Source organism: Melanerpes formicivorus, unplaced genomic scaffold, assembly GCF_026170545.1.
Source record: "Melanerpes formicivorus ecotype bairdi unplaced genomic scaffold, bMelFor1.0.p_v2 SCAF_22, whole genome shotgun sequence".
NCBI lineage: Eukaryota > Metazoa > Chordata > Aves > Piciformes > Picidae > Melanerpes > Melanerpes formicivorus.
In genome coordinates this window covers 7532870-7552988 of record NW_027142374.1, presented here as the reverse complement: position 1 = coordinate 7552988, position 20119 = coordinate 7532870, and the positions used below count along the sequence as shown (strand labels likewise).

At 38.6% G+C, this 20119-nt stretch overlaps 1 protein-coding gene across 2 annotated transcripts in view; it reads right to left on the bottom strand.

Annotated features, from left to right (window-relative positions):
- Positions 1-1544: 1544 nt before the first annotated feature.
- The window catches only part of AMMECR1 (AMMECR nuclear protein 1), a 106117-nt gene continuing 87542 nt past the window's right edge, over positions 1545-20119 (bottom strand). For both annotated transcript variants that reach the window (XM_068152038.1, XM_068152036.1), the window contains 4 exons: positions 19596-19710; positions 11502-11592; positions 9776-9872; positions 1545-6005 (listed from right to left, as the gene is read on the bottom strand). In XM_068152038.1, the coding sequence (XP_068008139.1) occupies positions 5891-6005; positions 9776-9872; positions 11502-11592; positions 19596-19710 (418 nt within the window). In that variant the 3' untranslated portion in view covers positions 1545-5890. The remainder of the gene's footprint in view (positions 6006-9775; positions 9873-11501; positions 11593-19595; positions 19711-20119) is intronic.

Sequence of the window (20119 nt, the reverse complement as noted above, 5' to 3'; positions counted from 1 at the left end):
CTAGTGTGAAGTGATGGAAACTTGAGATGAACTAAGCAAGTAATTTCCTTTTTCAGGTACTGCTGATTATCTGCATCTCTAAGACTCTAATTGTAAGTCAGCCTTTCATTGTTTAATACCAAGCTATATATAAGAATAAGCAAGTTTCCACCTCTGAAACTGCTGAGCTAGTCTTATTTTAAGAGTGGGATAACTACATAGCTGTCTAAAGTAGCAAGAGTGGGCAACTCTTGGTAGAAGCTGTGCATCCTCTGTGAGCTGAGAGTTTTAGGCAGGTTTAATCCAAGTCAGACCAATACTGAACCTGTGAGGTACTAAAACAATGGAAGCTATTTACTCAGTGCATTAAGAATTAGGCTCAGGGAACAAAGGTCTCCAAGTCAGTTTTACCTGCCTGGGTACTTTTGTGATCAGCAGGACCATGGATGTTTTGGTTCCTTCCCTTCTCAAACAACTCCTTGGGATCAGCACAGTTATCCATAACAACAAAGTGGTTTGCCAAGGCTTCCACATCCAAGAAGCTCTGCCACCAAGCCAGACTTACTGCAGAGACACAGTGAAGGCTGTGCAGCAGGTTCTGGTGTGCTGTTCTAAGTAAAACAATTTAAGGGGCCCCACTGTGTTAAAACAAAAAGCTTTTGGGGAAGGGGAAAAGACTTCATCCCTGGCCCTCTGTTCTTTATAGGAACCTCCTTAGTCACTGCAAGCTCTACATTGTAAATTTTTTTTCTGCTGTAAAATTTGGTCAAGGTGACAGTCTATGTGTTAGCTAGATATGACATGAATGAAGCATATTGAAATTATTTTAGGTGATACTTGGAAGATAGTCTCTGATCACTACTTGGCCTACGCTACATGGCAAAACGTGTTACACCCCAGTGTAACTCGTTCTGCAACAAAGTTTTGCTTCAAAAGGTTGAAACAAACCACTTACCCTTCTCAGAGAGTAAGCAGCCCAAGCCTGGCCAAAACTCCATGTTTAAAATTAAGACATAAAAAATACAAAACTGAACCAACAACTGACACAAATACTAACAAATACACTGCTATAAATAATAATGCAACTGATAATGCAATGCTGCTTAACTTAAAGCATTCACTAAGTTCGGAATTAGCCTGAAAGCTGCAGGCACCTGTCTGCAATCTGTTCTGACAGTAGGCAAAATGGGAAGGTGGAATTAATCCCTGGGAGGAGACTTGACAGGGTGCATGGTTTAGTTGGTTGGGTGGTGTTGGATGATAGGTTGGACGCGATGGTCTCTTCCAACCTGGTCTGGTCTATTCTATTCTGGTCTATTCTATTCATTGTTAGCCTTTAACAGTAACGCTAAGGAGAAATACGTACATAAAAATTGACCAAGCCGTGGAATTAAGCAGAGAAACATGAAAAGAAATCGTGATTCTTTTTCCTTATTTTATTGGGTAAATGATTTAAAAGGTAATAACAATAGTGTTAAAACTACTACAATATCTTTCCACAGTCATATCTCACAGACCCACAGATAACCTTCTATATATTTTTTTTTTTTAAACTTTTTTCCTCATTTTTCTCTTTTTTTAAGCCATACTTATATTAAAATGCCCATTTCAACAGTTTCTTCACACTAATAGCAATTAAATGTGGAAGGAAGAAGGATCTAGTTATAAAGGAAGGGGGTTCAGGTAATGTGTGATATTATTGTAATCAATCAAGTTACTAAGGAAGGAAGGAGAAGACGGAGGCCTTACAAGCTACGCCAGGTAGCCGTAAGCCCATTGCATGTCACCATTGCATTAAAGATAACTCAAGATGCTGGTGAACAATTGAAAGTAAAATTCTTTTTCTTTTTTTTTTCTTTTTTTTTTTTTTTTTGGTAACATATAAAACACTAAAATAACTTAGAAACTAGATCCAAGTATCTTGGAAAAGAATCAACTTTGATATACAAAAACAGTCATAAGTTGTTATAAAAGTTCCAAACAAAAGTTTGTTTTCTCAGTGCGTTTATGTACCAGCACAATTACTGGGTCCAGAGCAAAGAAAGATTTATTTATTTTCTTTTTTCCTTTTTTTTTTTTTTTTCCTTTTTTTAAAATTTTATTTAACAGTAATAAAAAAAAAAAAAAAAAAAGAGGAAAAAACATATCTTTGTATATAAAGAATCATTGCTGGTCTTAAGAATAAATGTAACCAGAAACCCTTAAATCTGAGAGGCACACTTTGGGGTTTCTCTTTTTTTTTTTTTCTTTTTTTCTCTTTTTTTTTAAAACTTTTTTTTTTTTTTTCTTAAACATAAAAGGAAAGTCACCAGTTTATTGAAATGGAGGAGAATTTCAGACTCCCCAAATAAACAATTCAATTAACGTCGCTAGCAAAAAATCAGTTAGAAACTGTACAAAAATAAAAAAGTTAACATAATCCTGCAGGGCTTTTGTAAGGATTGGAAGGCAGGCTTTAGGAGCAGCATTTGGGCATGGCTGGAGGCTTCTTTGGTTCGATCTAACACACATAAGAGATGTAACCTACTCCAGACAACAATTTTAAAAACCTGCACGTTTGAAGACGGTAAAGAGGTCTATATACAAACACCAGGGTGTGCAACGTGATTCGACTGCCTGGATTTAATAGTGTATCTGAGGTCAGAACTCCAGTGTGCCCTCCTCCTGCTATGACCAGCAGTGGGGTTGAGATGGTGAAAAGTCAGTGCTACAGCAGTCTAGGCAGAAGGAAGGCCACTTGAAGCATGACTAAGTAAGAGGTTCACGTAGAGTCTATGGTTGTGTTGTCAAACTCGGCTTACAGAACAGGGGTTTTAGGAACATAAAGCAAAAAGAACTTAGAAAACCCCAACCCCAACAGTCTCTTTAATGAATAAGGCAAACTGAGTAGTACTCATAAAAAAAATAAGCATTCCAACTTAACAGTGACATAAGCTACTTGGCTGTATGTTCACACCTAATAAAGTAGTCCAAATTAAAAGAAAAAGCTGAATCTAAACACATCAATCTATCCCAAAGGGTACTAAACAGAACTATCTGGGAAGGATGTTTAAGGAAAGTAATGGTTGATCAGCTTTAAGCAAACAGACCTATTCTGTCCCAGTGCATGTCACAGTGAACAGCATGTTTTGTACAAATAAACCCACAATTACACAGAAACAATCCGTAGCATTTTCAGCACTTGCATGCTGAGGAGGTAGGTGCCCTAGAAACACTGCCGACTGATTATACTAATCTTGCTAAGAAATACCGTACAATCTGATCCACCACAGACTCCGTAACAGTTTTTCAATCAGTGATACAAAACTCTGGTCCAGAAGGGTCTGGTATTACCTCATTTCAAAAGCACACCTTTACGGTTTGTATAACACCTTTTTAACTATATCTGTAAGCAACAGCTACTAAGAGAGAGACAAAAAATGCATTGTGCATTATGCTGTGTACAAAAAGGAGACAAAATTATCCTTTTCTCCCCCAAGCCATGGTGGGAAGTATTGCTGACCTTGTCCTTAAAAACCTGCAGGATTGTTTATTCATCAGTATATCATCCTTATTACACTGGTAAGAAATTCTGTATAACATCTGCATATATCGAAGATCTTTTAAAAAAATCTGATATGCTTTTAGATCCGCATGACCAGTCACGTGACCTGCTTGAGGTTGATTAGCACCTTTCAATACATATATATTTTTTTAATATATAATAGATCTTTTTAAAAAACTTCTAACAAGGAGCTCATGACACATGAGCGTGCCGTAAGGAGATGACAGATAAAGATGGGGTTGGATGACTTTTCTTCTTGGGGTGTGTGTGTGTGTGTGTGTGTGTTTTCTTCCTTCTTTTTTTTTTTATCTGTGTTTTGTTTTTTTTTGCAGCAGAATGATTCAGTTTGTGCTCAGTTTCCCTATAAGGGCAAGAAAAGAAACCAACACAACTCTGTCAGGTAGCCACTTGTTCGCTATTTCCACTTGAAGACTAATCCATTTAAAAATGTTCCCCAAGTAGAAACAAGACAACAGTATCATCCAAAATAGCCTCTGTATAAACATCTATTAATTGTTGCAGTTTCTGGCTGGCATCTCATGGCTCCTGAACCTTCAGGCCCTCTGCTTGTAAATTAAGGCATCACAACTGAAAATGTTCTATTTGGACATCAAATGCTGTGGATGAAGGAATACCAAAGACCTTCCACAAGAACCTCCATAGAAATTAAATAGCAAAGCTAATCTCACATAAGGGATGCACATAGTTTATCCATATCTGGGGTTTTGAAACCTTACTGAAATATTGTTACAATTAAGGGTTTTTTTTTAACAACTGAATTTTAAATGATTTTACCTATTTGAATTGTAAATATCCATCTATTTACAAACATTCATTACTCAAAATCACTGGGATTTCTGCTTCCTGTGGATTACTCACTCCTATTAGGAAGGTCTTTTCTGTAAAAATGGCATGTATTGTCCCCTAGAACATGCAATGAACTATAGCAGGTATCAGTGGGAGTTCTGCAGGCACATAAGCAAGGAGCTGGGGCTTGCAAATACACCACACATACCTTTTACTAAATCCTGTTTTTACAGCAGGATAAAGTTCCAATCATTTTTTTTCTTCTACTATGTGGAGGGGTATCAGAATTATTATACAGTACTTAGAGCTCTCAAGTACTGTTCCTGTAATAGATGAAAATGTGAAATCATGGCATACTTGTCCTGTGCTCTTTTACAACAGTCTTTTTAAAAATGACTATTACCATTATCTAGCTATTCATGACTTGATAAAACTCAACAAGTTCAAAAGCAGAAGAAAGAACAAACCAGGGATATTTCCTTTTCCAAACCAGGTTTGCTATAAGAAAAAGAAAAAAATCAGGAAAAAAAAAAAAATCACTTTAAAAAATCCCCCCAAACCTGATGCCAGAGCAGACTCAATATAGTTTGCTAGAATGTCTGGCAGATTTGCTATATTTTTCTCTATGAATCTTATATAAAGTATATAGTTATGTCATAGTCAAAGGCACTAAAATCTAAATCCATATTCTTCCTAATATGACATCTGCTACTCACCAACCTGCTTGTAAAAACAAATGTCACTTCTAATACAAGATCATCAGAAAGGCATCATTTCATTACAAACGTGTTTCTATGATGAGTCTTGACAGAGCTGGATCGCCCTCGATTCCCAGCACAGCATGGGAGACAAAGCTACCTGGTAGCCCACTGTATTAGGTCATGCCCTATCAATTAGACCACTGGATTCTGAAAAGGCTTCAATGTTAACATCACCTCTCATTGTACTTGTAATTGCTTCTCTTCATCCCAAAAAGCATTTTGTGTGTCAGCCTTGACATTTGGGCTGTATATGCTGGATCTGAAGATCAGGTACATAGCTACATGAAATCTTTACCATGAGGGTGAGACGCTGTACACACAACATTGTTAATGAACATTATGAAAATGCAGTTCATTGTCTAGAGTAATACCTGAATCTGATATGTTTCATTCCCTGTCACACCTAGTAATGCAAAAGCCAAGAATGCCTATTTGCAAAGCAAAGAATCCCTAACTGTAACCCTTAAACTCTTCCTTCCATCCACAGTTACAGAAAGCCTTGACTGATATAATTCAATGTTAATGAAGTAGAAATTTTAAATTCCATAAAAAACCCCAAGGGCTCTATATGCTGCAAAAAAATCTGCAGTGACTCAATAATAAAAAAGTATGGGATCTTTGTAATAATGTAGTTTCCCCACCCGTTGCCATGATGAGCCTAACCAAGAAGCCTCAACATGGCAACGGAAACTATCATCATAAAATGGTACAGTAATAGAGATAGCTAGACCAAGAAGGGGCAGGGTCTCCTGGGAAGAGGTCTGCAGAGAGGTCCAGTGACTGGTCATGCGGCTCAGTGTCAGGAATAATGGTTGTATGGTGGAAGGGGGTGCCCAATACCATTTTGGAAGTGATGGTGCTGACGATGGGCAAGGTACTCTGTGTAGCTCATTGTCATCTTCTCACTACGGTACCTAGAAAAGAGCAAAGAAGCAAATTCAAGAACTATTAGCAGGAAACTGCAAGTAGCACTAAAACTATTGCAGTCATGGTATGTTCAGTGGTAACAGCTCTGTACTTCAGATGCTTGGAATAAGACTATCTTCAGTTGCACAAGGGCAGGGAGGGAACTGTCATGGCTGTGTCATTCTTGAACCACATGACATACTGCAACATAAGTGCTTATCAAACAAAACTGTTAAAAAGTATTGCCCACTATGTTGCTTCAAGTAGAGGGAAGAGAAACTCATGACAATTTGAGAATGTGTCTCATCTTCAGCCAACTCTCTATGTAAAACCTAGGAGAAAAACTGTAAACAAGCACTACAGATTTTTGGGCTGTTTTTAAGTAATATATTGTCTGCCAAATTCCACTTTTAAAATAAACCCAGCTATATTAAATGAGTTACATTCTTGCTAGACGAGAATAATAGAATATCTCAAGTTGATAGTCCTTAAGGATCCCTTCTACGTCCAACTCCCTGCTCCTCACAGGACTACCTAAAACTAAACCATATGTCTAAGAGCATTGTCCAGATGCTCCTGAACTCTTGGCTGGCTCAATGCCAAGACCACTTCCCTTGGGAGTCTGTTTCACCCCCTGAATGAAGAGCTTTTCCTTAATATCCAGTCTGAGCCTCTCCTGATGCAGCTTCATTCCATTTCCTTGTGTTCTGTCACTGGTCACCAGAGAGATCAGCACCTCCCCACTCTTCTGCCCCCTTGAGGAAGCTGTAGACTGTGATGAGATCCCTCCTCAGTGATGTGATCACCCCTCAGCTGTCTCCTCCAAGCTGAAAAAAACAAATTACCTCAGCTGCTCCTCCCAAGTCTTGTCCTTGAGGCTTTTCACCATCTTAGAGTGTCCAGAGGGGCCACACCAGTGCAGCATGGTTGGACAATCAGCTCCTTCAGCTGGCTAGCAATACTCTGCTTAATGCAGCCCAGGACACAGTTGGCCCTTTTAGCTGACAGAGCATACTGTTGGCTCATATTTGACTTGCCATCAACCCAACACCCCAGATCCCTTTAAGTGGGGCTGATCTCCAGCCTTTCATCCCCCAATTCATGTATGTATAACCAGGGTTATCCTCTCCCAGATAGATTACGTGGTAGTTGCTCTTGTCAGATTTCATACAGTTCGTGACTGCCCAGCTCTCGAGTCTATGCAAGGCCTTCTGCCCTCAAAACAGTCCACAGTTCCTCCTAGTTTCATATTACCAGCAACCTTAATGTACTCCTGGGTCCAGGTCATTTATACAAACATTAAAGAGCACTGGCTCTAAAACTGAGCCCTAGGGAACTGCACTGGTGACTGGCCAGCAGCCTCATATAACCCCATCTCTTAAAACTCTGAGCCTGACCTGTCAGCCAGTTGCTCACACAACATTAGGAGGGAACCTGTCTAGCTGTAAGATGAACATTTTGTCCTGAAGGATACTGTGAAAGATACTATCAAAAGCTTTGCTACAATAAAACCCCCACATCTACTGGCTTCCTTTAATCAACTAGATGGGTGACCCTGGCATAAAAGGAAATTAATGTAGTTAAGCAAGATGTTCCCCTCATGAACCCAGCCTGGTTACAATCAATGACTCCATTTCTCTCAAGTGGTTTTCAGTAGCTCCCAGAATAACCTTCTCCATAATTTTACCAGGCATTCAAGTGAGACTGACAGGCCAGTAATGACCACAGTTCTTCCTTCTTACCCATCTTGAAAAATGGGACAACATTTGACAGATTCCACTCAACTTGGATCTCTCTAGACTGTTGAAAAATAACGGAGTGAGGTCCCACAATAACATCAGCCAGCTCTATATGGCTAAAAGCAGCATATTTTGGATATACTTGCATCAGTATTGCTTGACAACAAGGAATGTATCACCACAGTTACACTTATCTGTGAAAACTACACAAGACCACTATTCCACATTTCCATAAATGTCACTTAGAAAGACCTTGCATAAGAGATCTGACTGATGAGGTTTAGTGAGTCTAGCTACTGTGATGGAAAGGAGAAGTGCAAATACTTTATATCTCATTTTATTTCTGGAGTTGCTCTGGTTGTCCTCTCCTCTCTGGGTAAGGTCTGAAAAAACCACAACAGATGGCTCAAACGCTTGCACTCACAACCCAACACAAAACTTTAAACTACTGTGGTGCTCCCAACTGCAGCAATTAAAATGGCAAACACATTTGCTTCTGTTGCCTCTCTGCCAGAGGAACAGAGCAGAACACCTTATACTTTTTGCCTCAGTGGAAGTGTTTCAGAGCACCAAAGATGCCCACACCTACCTGATCCAGAAGTGTTTATTAATGGTGCATTAATTTAACAAATGGCTGCTGGTCCTTGCTGAGAGATTAGCTGAGCTCTTCCTGAGCTGATGTGAATGGTACATGGCACTCTGCGCTTGCCGAGTAAGCTGTCTGTGAATGAAATCCCCTGCCCCTGGGAAACTAAACCATAAGCCTGGCAGTTAATGAAGCTGGTTGTAAGTGGGTTAAGGCAGGCCAAAGGCTGCCTGACTGGAATCACATCTGCTCATTTAAGCAGATGGAAAAGAAAATGCAGTTGCTGTCCTTAACACATCCTAGGCCTCTAGAATTGGTACACTTCTTTCAGCTCTGCTGTATTTCAATTCTCTTCTTCAGAGCATTGCCAGGACTTCTGGGTATTAACTTGGTTTTGCAAGCTGCCAACTATCTTCACTACAAGAGTAATCTATCTGAATATTTTTAGAACTAATCTTGTGGCTCTGAGTCCTTAGAAGTTGATGGGAGGGATAACAGTTTTGGACAAAGGATTCTAACTTTGTTATTTGTCTTAATAGCATGTCAAGCGTGGCCTCCCTGAAGAGGATGAACAGTCAATACTTCCTTATGATGTAAGGTTCTAAAAATTCTTATTTCTCTGAGCACAGAACAGATAATGAGAGTTTAGCAGTCATTTTGTGCTGCAAGTTTATGAAAATGTACTGTTTTAGAAGCGTTCATATAGACATTTACTCCTCCACCCTTCACCACAGCACTACAATATTATGGGCAGAATATCTGCTGCTAATTCTAAAATAATTTTGCTCCCACTCACTAAGAAGCCCTCAAGAACACATTTTATTAAATTAGCAAAATCAAAATACACTAGTGTGTGAGAGTATGAAATAAAACACTAAATTCATATCTCCACTCCTGAGAATACACAGTTTAACTAGTGCCCTGACTGTCAGATCCACTACCTAGTTTGCATAGCCAGCACCTGGTAAGAGAAGGGAAACCTGAACTGCACAGGAGAAAGAAAAGACCCAACACTTTCTTTGACAGCTGAACAGATTACTAGCTCTGAGGGGCCTCCATGACTTCACAGCAGCAGACCCCTAGTGCACCATCTGCTCAAATACACATTGACAATGGCAAGAAATCCTTGTTAATAGCCCCTAATGATGTTTCAGCCAATGAAGAACCTGTAAAAAGCAAGAGCTAATAAACTACTAATATTTTTCAGAGTTATGAAAGAAAATATGCAGGTACCCTGAAATATATGTGGGCTGATACTGAACAACAGCCTTTTCTTTCTTGCTTAGTTCCAATAATCTCTATGCAAGGTACAAGTCTGTACTGTTGTTATGAAAAAGACAGACATCATTCATCGTATATACAGGAAAGCTTACCATCAACATCCAAAATAAGCACTTACCAGGAGCAAACACATCACAGTATTACAAAACCTGTAGTATCCTTTGATGCATACCTGGTTAGCTTTATTGTTTTCCTGAATTCATTAGTAATCAGAGCTTTGTAGCCTCCTTTCCTCAATAAGGAATCTATGGTTTGAATGTGGTCCCATCCTGTTGAATTTTACAGTAATAAAAATTAGTGAGAAATACAGGAATAAGAACAGATGCTGCAAAAACACAGTGCAGTGTGTAGTATTATTGATAATGGAAGTGCTCTGCTGAAGTTCTATATAAAACACGGGTTGTTGTTCTCTGCTTCAGAACAGATGAAGGAAATACAACACACAAGATTTCTTTACACACAAAGTGTGTTAAGAAACAACATAGTTTGATCTTGTAGCTGAAATATTTTAGAAGTGGACACATTACCTTCAGGTGTCCCAGACTGGGGCAAGACACAAAATTCAGCTTTCCTGAAATGTTCAGATATGATCATGGATCACAGTCATTTTATACATGATAAATGGCAATGACTCTATGAAAAATTAAACTTCTCTATAAAATGAAATTTTAAAGAATGATTAGTTGCATGTGTGCAGAGCACTTCAGAGATTAGACTTCGTCATAAACATCACTTAACTTTACAGTGAGATGTCTAATTTCAGAACTACTATATTGTGTTATAGGTGTCTGGGTAATAAAAAAGGGATGGATCAAAGAGTACATGACTTTTTTCAGTACCACCTTAATGCTATTCAAGCCTCCCTTTTATTGATTTAAAAAGCCTAGTATTTTAAGTAGGCGTTAGACGTGTCTATTCCAAAAGATACAATTAGGTTAGTCACATTGCTACATTAAAAAAAGAGGAGGGAATTCTGGGTACACTAAAAATAAAAGCAGGTAGGTTTTGGGTACTCTAAAGAGCCAGATTGCAATGTCTGAAAGTTAAATACCATCACATGCCACCTCCACACCCTTAAACTGACTAAAACAGTCACTAAAATAGAGCTCAGAAAGCTTCTAAAGTGATTGTTTGGGAAAAGAATTATCAATTGAATGATCTGATCTTCAGTAAAATTTTCATCCTGTTCCTTAACTCAATTAAAAAGAATAAAAAAAAAAAAAAGAAAAGGAGAAAAAAAAAGGCAGCAATGCAAAATGTAAAAGATTGACACAGACTGTCACCTTGGAAGGAAAAACCATAGTGAGTAGTTAGTCAGCTTGCTTAGTCCAAAAGATTACTGTTCAACAAAATCTACTCCAGGATTTTTAATTCACAAACTTACTGTGCCTTTATTAATAGGGACTTTAATCACATTATTTTTTACTTCCATATTGGAAGTACTTCCCTTCTACACATTAAAATCTCAGAAAGCCAGTGCTCATGTGAGGAATTAAGACTAGCACAAAGTACCTAACTGAAAAAATACCCCTAACTTGATCACTGCAAATTGAGGGCTAAATCAGCTGTTAATTGACCAGAAATCACGCCACTTAACAACTATATGAAATCTGGCAGCTTTTAACACCTCTGAAGTTGGCTGACTGCATTGTACCACCCCCTCCATATTTCATTTTTCTGCAGCTACACCGCATTCGTGGCTTGTCTAGAATACAGCTACAGTTTACTACAGCCTTATAAAGGGGACCAATACAGGCAGGCATTTGATATAAGAGTCTTCTTACAATTAAGTATCGCTCCATCATCTGACATCAGTGCAAGGTCAAATATTGCATTTTAGATTTATATGTATGTTTAAATTCTTCACCAGATCATATGAAATAAAGTGCAACAATGACCTTGCTCCTTTGCAACCTCCGGTAAGTAGGTGGCGGTGCGTTTTGATCCTTTTTCATTGATGAATTCTATTCTAATGCCATGTACACCCACCTGCAAGAAATTGGCAGCTTCATTAGTACATTAAAAAAAAAAAGGCTACAAGAGACTTCTAACATGATAAAAACCAACATGGGACCCTGTCAGTGCTTAATACCATTTTGCAGAGCTTCAAGAGGTGGTACTGACTTGATTGTATCCTCACAAGGAAAGCCAGCTGAGCTGCAAAAGTCATTCTGTCTCTGGGTTTACTTTCTCCCTCTGATGCAATCAGCGGTGTTGTTGCTGATAAAAGCACCTGGCCTCCAGATGTAATTTGCAGGCAACCAAACAGCTGGCAAATCTAATGACGCTTTAATTAAGAGCATTAATTTTGTTCACAGTTACAGCTGAATGATGAAAAGTTGGTCACACTATGAACTCAAGTCTGGAGCCCTCAAAAGTTCTGCTGCTAATGTATGATGAGGAAAAGGTAATATTCCAAAGCATTCTGCCTCAAACTCCTATTTCCATGCTATTAAGTACTCCAAGTATGGAAACCAAAATTACCAACACCAAGGAATCAGAAGTCTATAGGGTTGAACTGCAAAAAAAAAAGGAGAATTAAACCTCATAAAAAGCAGCTAGGCACCTTTCCAGGGCATTGTTTAAACACTCCTATTTTCCATGTACAGTAATTCTGTTGAGAGTACCTGCACTTGGATCAGGCATGCCATAAAAGATACTCCATCGCCAGTAAATTTTGAGCTGCTTTTGAGTTCTGTGTGTAAACACAAAGCATTAGTAGATGGACATTTTTATTTTCATGCCCACATAACTAGGGTGTTATTTCCCTTTAAAGCCACAAGTTCCCAACATTGTATGTGGACATGAAGAATTTATGTTTTAAAGTGTATCATGTTATTTGGTATGGCACTTCTTTTTTGGACACAAAATCAACCAAAAAATGTTGTAACCATTTCTCCAGTGACAATCTATTTTACTGTAGCTGCATGTCAGTTAAAAAAAAGAACACAAAAAAAATAATCAAATAAGGAACATTTACACAAACTCTACCATGTGTTCAGTTAACATTTTTGCTTATATTAGGGCTATTTTTCATTCTTTATAATAATTATCCATGACGTAAGCATGGGGAGACAGGCGGAGGAGTCTCTCCTGTGGCTGGTCATGGCTGCAGCTCAACATTTCTTAAATAGGAAAATTTACTTTGAGACAAACAAATTTAAATCACTGCAGATTTTAATGTGACATTTCATTACCAAACACAGCTAAACCTAACTTTTGTAACGTGGATATATAATCAGTAGAGAGCTCAAATTTGTATACTCAGATGATGTAATTATGAACCCAAAGGACCTGAAATTAAAATGAAATAGTGTTAGAGGCAGAACTGACCCTACCAAGTTTTTTTCCAAGAACTGAGTAAGTTTTTGCAGCTGCTGACCTTGTGGCTGTCAATGTTCAATTGCCTAAGCACTAAAATAAAATACTTTCAGGTTTTGCACACCATCAGATCCTGCAGAGTATTAGAATCTAAATTCAACGCCACTGTTCTGCAGAAGAGCAATCCTGTAGCGTTCATGGGAGACTAACCAGAAGCACTAGTGACATCTTAAGTACAATGCAAAATTAAAGCAGGAGGTAATTGCATGGCCCTGGATGCTTCCCATTAACCATTTTAATGGAATTTTAGGCCCATCTCTGAAAAAGAAAGAGATGTAGAGACAAATGAACAAGGCAACACAACTAAACCCACAATTCCTCTGGTTGGGAAAATTTCATAGCATTCTGTGAAGCATGAATTCCAGCTGCATAGCTGAGCAGAACTCTGAGACCAGTACAACTGACTTCTCATTGTTTTGCTCCAGTTAATAAAAAACAGGCCTGAATTAAACAAATGGAAGCCACACACAAGCAAAATAAGAATGAACCATGCTAAGACTGGCATAGGCAGAGTTAGGAATTTCTTTGGACTTCCTCAAGAGACCAATGTTCCTGCATTAATGAAAACCTCTGTGAAATTTCCCTATATATTGCTAAATTGGAAGGCAAGGGGTAGGTACACATTTGGAAAGCATTAACTGGACTGTAACTAGTTTGCTTTACCTGGCTCAGCACAGAATTTTCACAGAATCACACAATCGCTACAGTTTGAAAACACCTTTAAGATCATCAAGCCCAACCATGGGCATGCTCCTCACTCTTAAAGGTACTGATACACTACAGGTAAGGTTTTGCAGAATAACATCATCTGTGTAGTTCAGAAAAAACAACCAATCTCCTTGTGCAGATGGAATTGAAGTTCTGTCTCGCCTATTACCATTTATTAGGGAAATTCCTACAGACAGATATCCTTCTGAGCTGCCAAAAGACCACATCAGTGCCCTTACAGCCTCCCAGATGAACAGCACAGCTGCTACTGAGAGAGGAAAGTGAGATAAGGAGAGCGACTTAGAAATGCAGCAAGCTAATCTCCAAAAGAAACTTCTGTAAGGTTTTAGAGCATGAAATACTACAGATTATTGTGGATATGGACTTTCTGGCCCACTGTATAAGTGGACATGGACTTAAAACTAGGTCCAGTTGCATTATGAATTAAAAGCCACAGACCTTTCACCACATCTAAGGATTGCATGAAACCACATTTATACTTTTAATGCTGAAGTGATCTCAATGGAACTTGAGACTTTGTTGTGTATTTACACACATTCTTTTTCAAACAAATCATTTTTGTACGTACACCTCAGGATGGGGGAAAACACACATGCACCACATCTATGGCTGTGCCAGGTGCTTCTGGCACTTGCTAGATTTCTGCCCATAATATCTCACACTCTCTCAGCTGGACTCTGAAAAAATTGTTCCAAATCCACCCTAAAACTGAAGTTCAAGCAATTCTCATGTTCAACTGTTCTGCCTCAAAGCTCCACACAGTTTACAAATTTGTTCCTCTTGTGACCTTCCAACCACACCAGGATAAAGAAATAATAATATTCTCATTAATCAACATGGAATTTGGATAAGAATCTAAAGCATCAAGCCTTATTGAAGTGTAAGCTTCTAGTCCACTGCAGAGAAAATTACCATCAAATAATCATTCTGATGGTTTTATCTACTACACTGAAATCTGTAAGAGATTTGCAAGCAATTATGACTAATCAGTTCAAGATGAGTTACTGTAAACATTTTTATCAGAAATCCATTCAAGCAGATGAAGAATCTGGTACAAAGACTCCACACAGAATACCCCAGCGCTGGAGTAGTGCAGCACCTGCTTGGCGTTAGAAACAAGCATCTGGCTGTTCCTTAAGTTCACTCCCCATCTGCTGTTCTCCACTCAAGACTAGAGATACGGCTGGATGCACAGCCCCTTAAACCACCACAGACTGTTGTGGCCTCTTGGTTCTACCAGCAGAAGCACTCACATAACTACATGATAAACCAGATTGGACTGCTCTGGGCTATGGCTCATCCTTCTCTGATTTACAGTTTCTCAGCTCAGTCTTTACCAGTGATGAGCTATAAACATTTTCAGACAAACATGCTGGCCTATCATTTGTGCAGTTTTCCTTATGACCCCACACAACATGCAACTTTCTGCTTTGTTGACCTAACCGGTACTTTGGAAACAGCTGTACACAAACTTGTCTGGAAGTGGAATGCTTCAGGTTGAGTATTGCTACCTATTAGAAGCTGCACCCACTTTTTATTAGCTGAATTCTACAGCTTTTCAACCCCACATTCACAGCAAATATGTTGGCTTCTTTCTGATCATCTTGAGTAGGGCTCAAATACTACATTCTGATGTAACAATGGAAGCAAAAGACAGCTCAGGAGATACGCTCTCTGCTTCATGATTTTTCCAATGAATCTTTACATACATAGTATCACTGAATATCACCCAAAGAGAATGAAATACTGAGAGCAAGGCTCTTTGTTCTCTGTTCTAAGGAGTCTGAGCTGCAAGAGTTGATAGTGCCACTGCACTTGCAGAAAGGAAAATTTTGACAACTCTTGAATGCATTAACTTTATCGACAATGAAAAGCCACCTTTCAGTCAATGCTATTGGCTGCAACTCTTTGAGCTAATATTTAAACCAGTGCATACAGGCTAAAGGCCTTTTGTATCAACACTGCAAGCTTGTACAGTTCTGCAGATTTTACTTTACTGAAGAACAGCAACTTCAGGACAAAGATCTCATTCAGGGCATTTTAAGGAAGAGTTGTTGCTCAATTCTAGTTATTTATTACCCTGCTTTCCAAAAAGTTTCATCTTATAATTGCACACAATCAGTATTTTTCACGGCTTAATAAAAAAATGGGGAGAAGCTCTGAATTAGCAAGTCAGGTTTTACCTTCTAGCAAAAGCCCCCCAGAGTCTTAAATTAATGAGAAAAAATTAAAACAATATATTTGTTTGCTATAACATGAAATCAAGAGGGAGTGACTAGAGGCATTTTGCTTTTCTGTATTTCTAGGAAAAAAAGCACACAGGGGATAGATTAAATCATTGGCCATTGTCACGTATCTTGCAGCCATACTCACTGGAGGAAGCAGATCCTCCAGCACCAAAGCTGGAATTACAAGACCTACAACATGATCTCACCTTATATATGCCATTTCCAGGATGGGAATGCACTCAACAGGACCTCCCAAGTGCAGATTTACAAGCTTCACAAACCACAGACGAGTTCTTTCTAAATGACCCAAAGCACTGACACTTCACCACTATCTATTCAAACCCATCTACATTCCTTTTGGGGTGCTGCTAACTACACATACAGTTCCCAGTGCAATGTGAGGGATGCAAGTGTATTGCCATTATGAATCATTATCAAAAATAGAGGCAGCCTGAGGCAGAAATTCAAATCTGTGCAGAAAAGGGCTAGGTAGAAAGACAGATCAGAAAGATGAGCTCAAAGAGACTGAAAATACTGATCACAAAGCTGAGTTTATGTGGGGAAGGAATGACTGCTATCAATATCAAATGTCTTTAACAGGACTTTATGACTTGTCTCACAAGTAGTCTTTTGACATCTAATCTTTAATAAATGGGTAGTATTAGCAAAGAAAGAAATACACCTCAGAGTTGCTCATGTTGCCTGCTTCTTTGAGAAGGAAAAGTTGTGAAACTCCACCCCAGCAGCAACTGGCCCCCCACAATATTTCATGTGTTCAATTCAAAGCCTTACATCTGTTCAACTGCTGCAGCACACTGCAATTCATATAATGTCACATGGAAGTAGGAATGCTCAGTTATGTTTTAGGAAGCATCCCCATGAACCATGGCACTGATATCCTCTAAAGGTTTGTACTTTCTCTTATAAAAGGTGAAAATGGCAGCAATTTGAAAAATCAGATGGGAGCTAAAAGCAGTTGATTCAGTCTGAACTTTTGTTTCCTTGTCTGAAGTTTCTGCTGCAAAACGATCTCCCATTGCTTTTTACAACTGAAATATTAATTTATTTCATTTGGGAAGATAATTCATTAATGAGAGAAAAGAAGATCTATTGATCCTGAGCCATGTCTTCAAATGATCTCGTCTCTAAGCCATCAGAACACTGTTTAGTTGTCTGAACTGCCAATTCTGAAATACTGTGACCTCTGTCAGCAGTTTGCTGAATTGGCTCCCACACATGCCCACAGAAGGAAAGCCTCCTAACTAGGGTGATGTTTTTCAGAACAATCTGGAATATTAGCATTACACTAAATGAATCTCTCTTTACATCACATTACAGACATCTTGAAATGTCTTTTTGCCATTAATATTGCATAAGTGCAGCTCCCGTACAAGAAACAGCTGACGTAAGCTGTCTTCACTGACAGGGGCACAAACAGTGGTGAATCATTCTTTTAAGGACTAACAATTACAAATTTTATCTTTCTCATATTCAAACAAACTCCCCTGCCCCTTTTGCATGGAAAGCTTGTGGACCATCCCCAAGTACATATGATACAATGTCTTGAGAAATGTGTTTAAGTTACAGGAAAAACAAGACAAAAACCCCAGCCAAACCATGGAGCCTAGCTTGTGACCCTTTCCTAAGAGTTCTGAGGAATTTGCTATGGGTTTTAAAAACCTATCATTAAAAAAACCTAAGTGGGACAGAGTATCTAAGCAAATGGGTAACAAGGGAATAACGTTTATATTTTTGTCCCTTCCATTCATTCTTCCCTCCTCACTCAGGGCTTCCATTAAGAATTGTGACAATCCATGAAAATCAGTCAGACCACAGCTTTGCATTAAGCTTGTTTACACTACTGTTGATGTCTCAAGGATTTGGCAACAAGATACAGAAAGGGCATAAAAAGTAAAAGCCTCCTTTGTTTCACACACGTATTAAAGTTATGAATTGGAAGTCTCCCAAGGGGGAGAGTAGGTTTCTGAACTCAGACTTCAGTTTCAGCTTCTCTTTAAGTATGAATATTTTGGTCATCTCAGGAATTTACTATTGAGAGGAATTAAAAAAGCATCTAATCATATTAATAGAATACCACATGGAAAGAGCTAAGTGCTATTATATTACACACTTCACACAAGACACGTTTTCAGAGTGTATTTATAGTCTGTTTTTTAATAAATTACAATAAATGATGTTAAATTGGTAACATGACACTGGTTAGTACCAGAAACCAACCTATTAAAGCAGAAAAACTATACCAGTTTTAATTTTGCCTTATGGCTTGGTTTCATATTAGAAGTCACTACAGTTTTGATTACTTGAAAACGTTGTCTAAAGTGTTCTTAAAGACTCACTAACAAGACAAACTGCTCTGAATCTTCTTGTGGAGAATGCACATACAGCTAAGATTTATTTTTGGTCTGACAGTACATAAAAAATGAGTAATTCTGATTATGGTGAAAATGCTGATGAGCCCCAAAGAAACCTGCATCCATCTCATTCAGCCTTACCTATCAGAAAGTAAGATGCCCTTGTCATTGCCTTGAACTGGAAATGCATTGTTAATAGACTTGCAGCTGTTGTAGAATTTGTAATGCTGAGGTTACTTTTAGATACCACTATTCTGATAGAGTGTCTCATACTTTAACAGCAAATGAAATTTCTGTTCAATAGACATCTGTTGGGTGTGAATACAACAGAAAGCCTATTTTTTATCTTAGGAAACCCTAAATATTTAGTAGGACTAAGTCATTACTATCACTTGTTGGTGTCTCTGGCTCCTGCTATCGTACATGACAACTTATGTCCACTCAACTAGAGTCTCAAAAAGCAACACAACAGTCATACTGACTGAGTGAGATCTTAAGTCCAGTAACTTGCCTTTTTTTTTTTCTTTCCACAAATGATTAGGGAAAAAGCAAAATAATGCAGAATAACACTTCCTTCAGATTTCCTTCCCAGAAATAATTCTGAAAGCAGCATTTGCTTCTTCATCTCTTTTACACTGCTGTTCCAAGAAAATGCATGCAGGTTTCTCAGAACCTAACAATTAAAGTAGATTCAGCTCCATACAGAACTAGCAAAGGAAAACAAGAGTAATTATTTACTTGGCCTCATTCTATGAGGGCTTTGTGGCATCTGTACAGGTTGTTTGCTTTGAAAGCAGAGAAAGTTTTAGCAGCAATAAATGGCTCACTCCTACAACCTCAAAAAGCCTTGTTTAGAGACCGCTGGTTTTTTGCAGTGCTTGTTTCCAGCAGCATACAGCAGACCATTAACTTTCATACTGGAACATCCTCCTTCCAGAATCAATGGACTGATCTACCATGTTTCTGTAGTTAGCTGTGCTGCAAAAGAGGTCTCAGACAATACCTTGCTTGATGGAGTCTTAGACATAAGTACAGCTGTGCAGGCCACGCTGACTTTGAGTGCCTCAGTGGGCAAGAATGCAACTTTATTCCATTTTCATGGCTCAGACTTTTAAGGTGATGACAGTCCTGTCAAAATGATCTTTTGAATCTGTACACAAAACAACATGTAGAGTGCAAAACAGTGACAAGAACCCACATAGGTTATTCAAATGGTGTGACTTCTGCTATAGATGTTCATGGTATCAAAGTAATTTCCTTAACAGATATGCAAGGTCCTTACCTCCCAGTCCATGTAGTCACATACATCTTCAAAGTTAGTGAGTAGAGACACTGAGCAGAAAAGCCGTGGCAGCTCATCCCTCGTCATTGGGGGAAAACGACTATCTTTAAGGGCACTGTTGAAGACAAAACAGAATTTTGAGAGGATTTTTTTGTTTGTGTGGGTTTTTTAAGCTCAAGGATCTAGTGAATCAACTGAGAAATATAAAGGACAAAAAAAAGTAAATCCTGATGAAATGATGACCAGTTGGATAATCCAGTTGCCATTGTAACCAGCACTCCCAGCTCTCTCCTTAGACATTTGTTTCAGCTCTTGGCTGGCCAGTCAGGTGGTGTTCTGAGGGTCATTCCTCCCTGACCAATTTTGCCACCATGGCAATCTCATTAATGAAGCAGCAGAATGGTTTTGGAAAAAGTTACAAAAGCAATGGCTCTTTGACTTGCAATTTAGCAAATCCCTTGTAGAAGGGATTAAACTGTACAGCAGAGAGGGGACATTCTATAGCCTGCAATAATCAAACACAT